We start from the raw sequence: 3,064 nt of genomic DNA on the forward strand, positions 1-3,064 counted from the left end.
CAACATTTGTGGAATCTTATACAAGCACCGAGTCTGGTATATCTCACAGTATGTACATCATTTTAGTTATTTATTTATTGTTGAAAATCATTTAATTAAAGGACTTTAGGAATACCTGTATAACTTTGCAATAAATTTCTAATTCAGAACTCATAATCGATTAAATCTTGACTATTATTTGAACTTGTAAGGTTATCCTTAAAACCAAAGATAATCTTTCATTTTTCTTCTATAAATTCCATCTTCGCCACGTATTAGGGTCTGTCCTTTATTATACCAGAGACGATTCCCCGATAATAACTTTGTCGTTCCCCAAGTGAGGCGTTGAGAATCGTGACGCCGAAGTAGGCTGCGGTAAGCCGTTTGAGAACCTTGAAATGGCACCTGTAGCGTAGGCCGCGTCTCTCCCCGGAGGGTGCCTGACTCCGTCCCTGGTTTCGACCACCACATGCCTACTTGGCTCCTGCAGACACGTTTCGGACACGTGCTTCATCTCGGTGTCTGACGACACTTCATGCCCACCTGGCGAGTACAGATTCCGTTGTAATGTTACACGGTTTAGAATGGAAATTTGAAATATATCGATGTTATTTAGAATATTTAATGGAACAGAGAAACCAGTCTATTCCTAACTAACCAGAGAGAGCAGGCGAGGGGCCCTGAGAGCCAGTGCATAGCCGGGTCGAGTAGCCGGAGTCATTGTGAGAATCGTGTTCCAGAGACGACTCCAAGTTTGGCCGTCGCTGGACTGGGTCGAGGCGGCCTTCAGCCATGTAACCGTCATACAGACGTCGCACTGCTTGCTGTATCCTGTACCTGGGAGAAGTCAGATTTATTAATATGTTTGTATATTAGTGTGTTTAAGTCTCGGGCATTTATAATTCCTTTTGTACTAAACAGACTCCCATATATGCTTCTGTTTATTCTCCGAAATGAAGGTGGAAATTACCTGTCCATATCCAGATAGGTCGCAGCATCGAAGTCTTCGTGGGCTTGCGCTAGTGAGGCGTGGTACGTCTCAGCCGTCTGTCCTTCCTCGGGTGTCTTTGGATATTGCGGGTAAGCCTCGTACCCTGGCTTTGCGGCCTTGGGCTCCAGGGGCGCACTGGTGATAGGAGGTGGCCTTGCATGTGGGTTGCGGCCGCGGAGGTCCCCATACATGTATGGATTGGTGTTCCGGTAATCGTACCGACTGTAGCCACTCCATTCCTGTTGCTGATGGTCGTGTGTGTCGTCCCGGTCCTCATCGCGATTCTCTGCTCGCCCGTTAGTCTTTGGTATTGCCCCGTGCTCGGCGTGCGATACCCGCAGGTTGTCCACCGCCTGATTCAGGTCGGAGTGGTGCAGGGGCGCGGGTCTCATTGGAGGAGCAATCAACACCTCGCCTTGAGAAGTCAAGTCCGGGCGGCGCAAGAGCGGCGATGGTTGAGCTGGGGAGTACCGACTCATGCGGCCGACCAAAGGTGATCCCTGGGCAGACGACCCGCTTACTCCTCGGCTCCCTCGACTTCCTCGACGACCAGCAGAAGCGTCACTACTGGTAGACTCGTTCAGGAGGTCTCTGTTCGTGGGCAGCCAGCCGGGACTCTCACCCCGATTCTTCTCCGGGGCTCTCTTCTCCTCTGTCTGATTCCGTGGATCACCCAGGACTTGTCGAGCATCTACTGAGTGACTTCGACTCTCCTGTCTGCTCGTCGGCGGTGCACCGCGACCATCTGCAGACACACTACGGATGTGATGGTCGTCTGGAGAGGGACATCGAAGGGCGCCGGGAACCAGTGAGGCGATGGGCTTTGGTGAATCATAAATGACAGTGTCAAGCTCGTCGTTGAGGGTCTGAGGAATGTTGTACATGGAGGTCGGGTGGTCGAGCACCCTGAGACCCTTGTACACAGGCTCATGATCGCTCTCTCCTTCCTCACGATATTCTGATACAGCTTCTTCTGAGCGGGATCTGTTGGAGACGCTGAATATTAGAGAAGGAACAACCACTGTAAGTAATCTAGTAACTCAGGTAAAGGAAATTATTACCAGACGAAATACTCCTTGGGAACCCACCTCGTCAAAGGGAAGAGCCCCGTCACAGGGTCCCTCCCCCTTCGGATTGAGCCTCTGAAGGCAGTGCAGGTCCTGGGCGTGTGGGCGACGGGGCTTCCTGAGTTCTGCGCTGCGAGACGACGCTCCACCCACTGCCGGAGTTGCGACGCCCTCAGCTCTGCCTCCGCATCGCGAGACGCCCGGGTTCTCTCCGCCCGCTGACGACACTCTTCCTTCTCCGCCGCCAGCTGAGGAATTTTATATTTTACTTAAAATCTTCATTATCATTTGATATTCAAACCCTCTGAAGAGAATGCAATGTTTTGCTCAAATTCTGAAAACTTTGGAAATTTTAAACAACCAAATGTTTCTTATGTTGTGAAATCTGACAATGGCGAACGACTGTACTCACCTTCTGCTTGACGGTGTCGCTGAGATGCTGAATGTGCGACCGCGTGCGGTGCTCGAGGTTGGTGATCTTGGCATCGAGTTTGTCGTGAGCGGCGTCAATGTGGTCCATGAGCGCAACCTTGTCCTTCTCCAGTTTGCTCTCCACATTCCTGAAGAAGGGCGCGCAGTAGCAGGTGTATCCCACGCCGACGGGTCCCTGGAAAAAATATGTGGGATTAAACGTATGCATGAGTGTTAAGGGGGGCATTTAGAGAAAATAAAGGAATCTGTACGCGAAGTGAGATGCTGACATAAGCACAAACACAAGCAAGCCCTAAATTGAAACTGCTCATCAAATGTCTCAGCAACTTCCTAAAAAAAGAAAGACAGAAAAAAAATCGATGGCATGCACCTGCTGCCGCAGGCCACACTGACCACACAAAGCACCGAAGAAATCCTCACCTTCTTGATATTTCCCGCGAGGTCGATGAAGTACTGCTCGCCCGTGGCCAGCGGTTCCTTGGGCAAGGAGTCGATGTTGAGCGCCGCCAACTCCGCCGTGGCCGGAGGGTAGAACTGGCACCCATAGGGAGACCACTCCACGTGCTTCGCGCGGCGCTTCTCCTTGTGCTCCGCC

The 3,064-nt window shown here is 51.2% G+C and overlaps 1 protein-coding gene across 1 annotated transcript in view; it reads right to left on the minus strand.

Annotated features, from left to right (window-relative positions):
* Window positions 1-632: 632 nt before the first annotated feature.
* Window positions 633-3,064, minus strand: part of LOC119590481 — a gene marked incomplete at its 5' end in the record, with an annotated part of 6,380 nt that continues 3,948 nt past the window's right edge. Inside the window, 5 exon segments of the mRNA XM_037939137.1 lie at window positions 633-816; window positions 950-1,954; window positions 2,059-2,285; window positions 2,450-2,644; window positions 2,890-3,057. Of these exon segments, the coding sequence (XP_037795065.1) occupies window positions 633-816; window positions 950-1,954; window positions 2,059-2,285; window positions 2,450-2,644; window positions 2,890-3,057 (1,779 nt within the window).

This window comes from Penaeus monodon, chromosome 27, assembly GCF_015228065.2.
Source record: "Penaeus monodon isolate SGIC_2016 chromosome 27, NSTDA_Pmon_1, whole genome shotgun sequence".
In the NCBI taxonomy this organism is placed as follows: Eukaryota; Metazoa; Arthropoda; class Malacostraca; order Decapoda; family Penaeidae; genus Penaeus; species Penaeus monodon.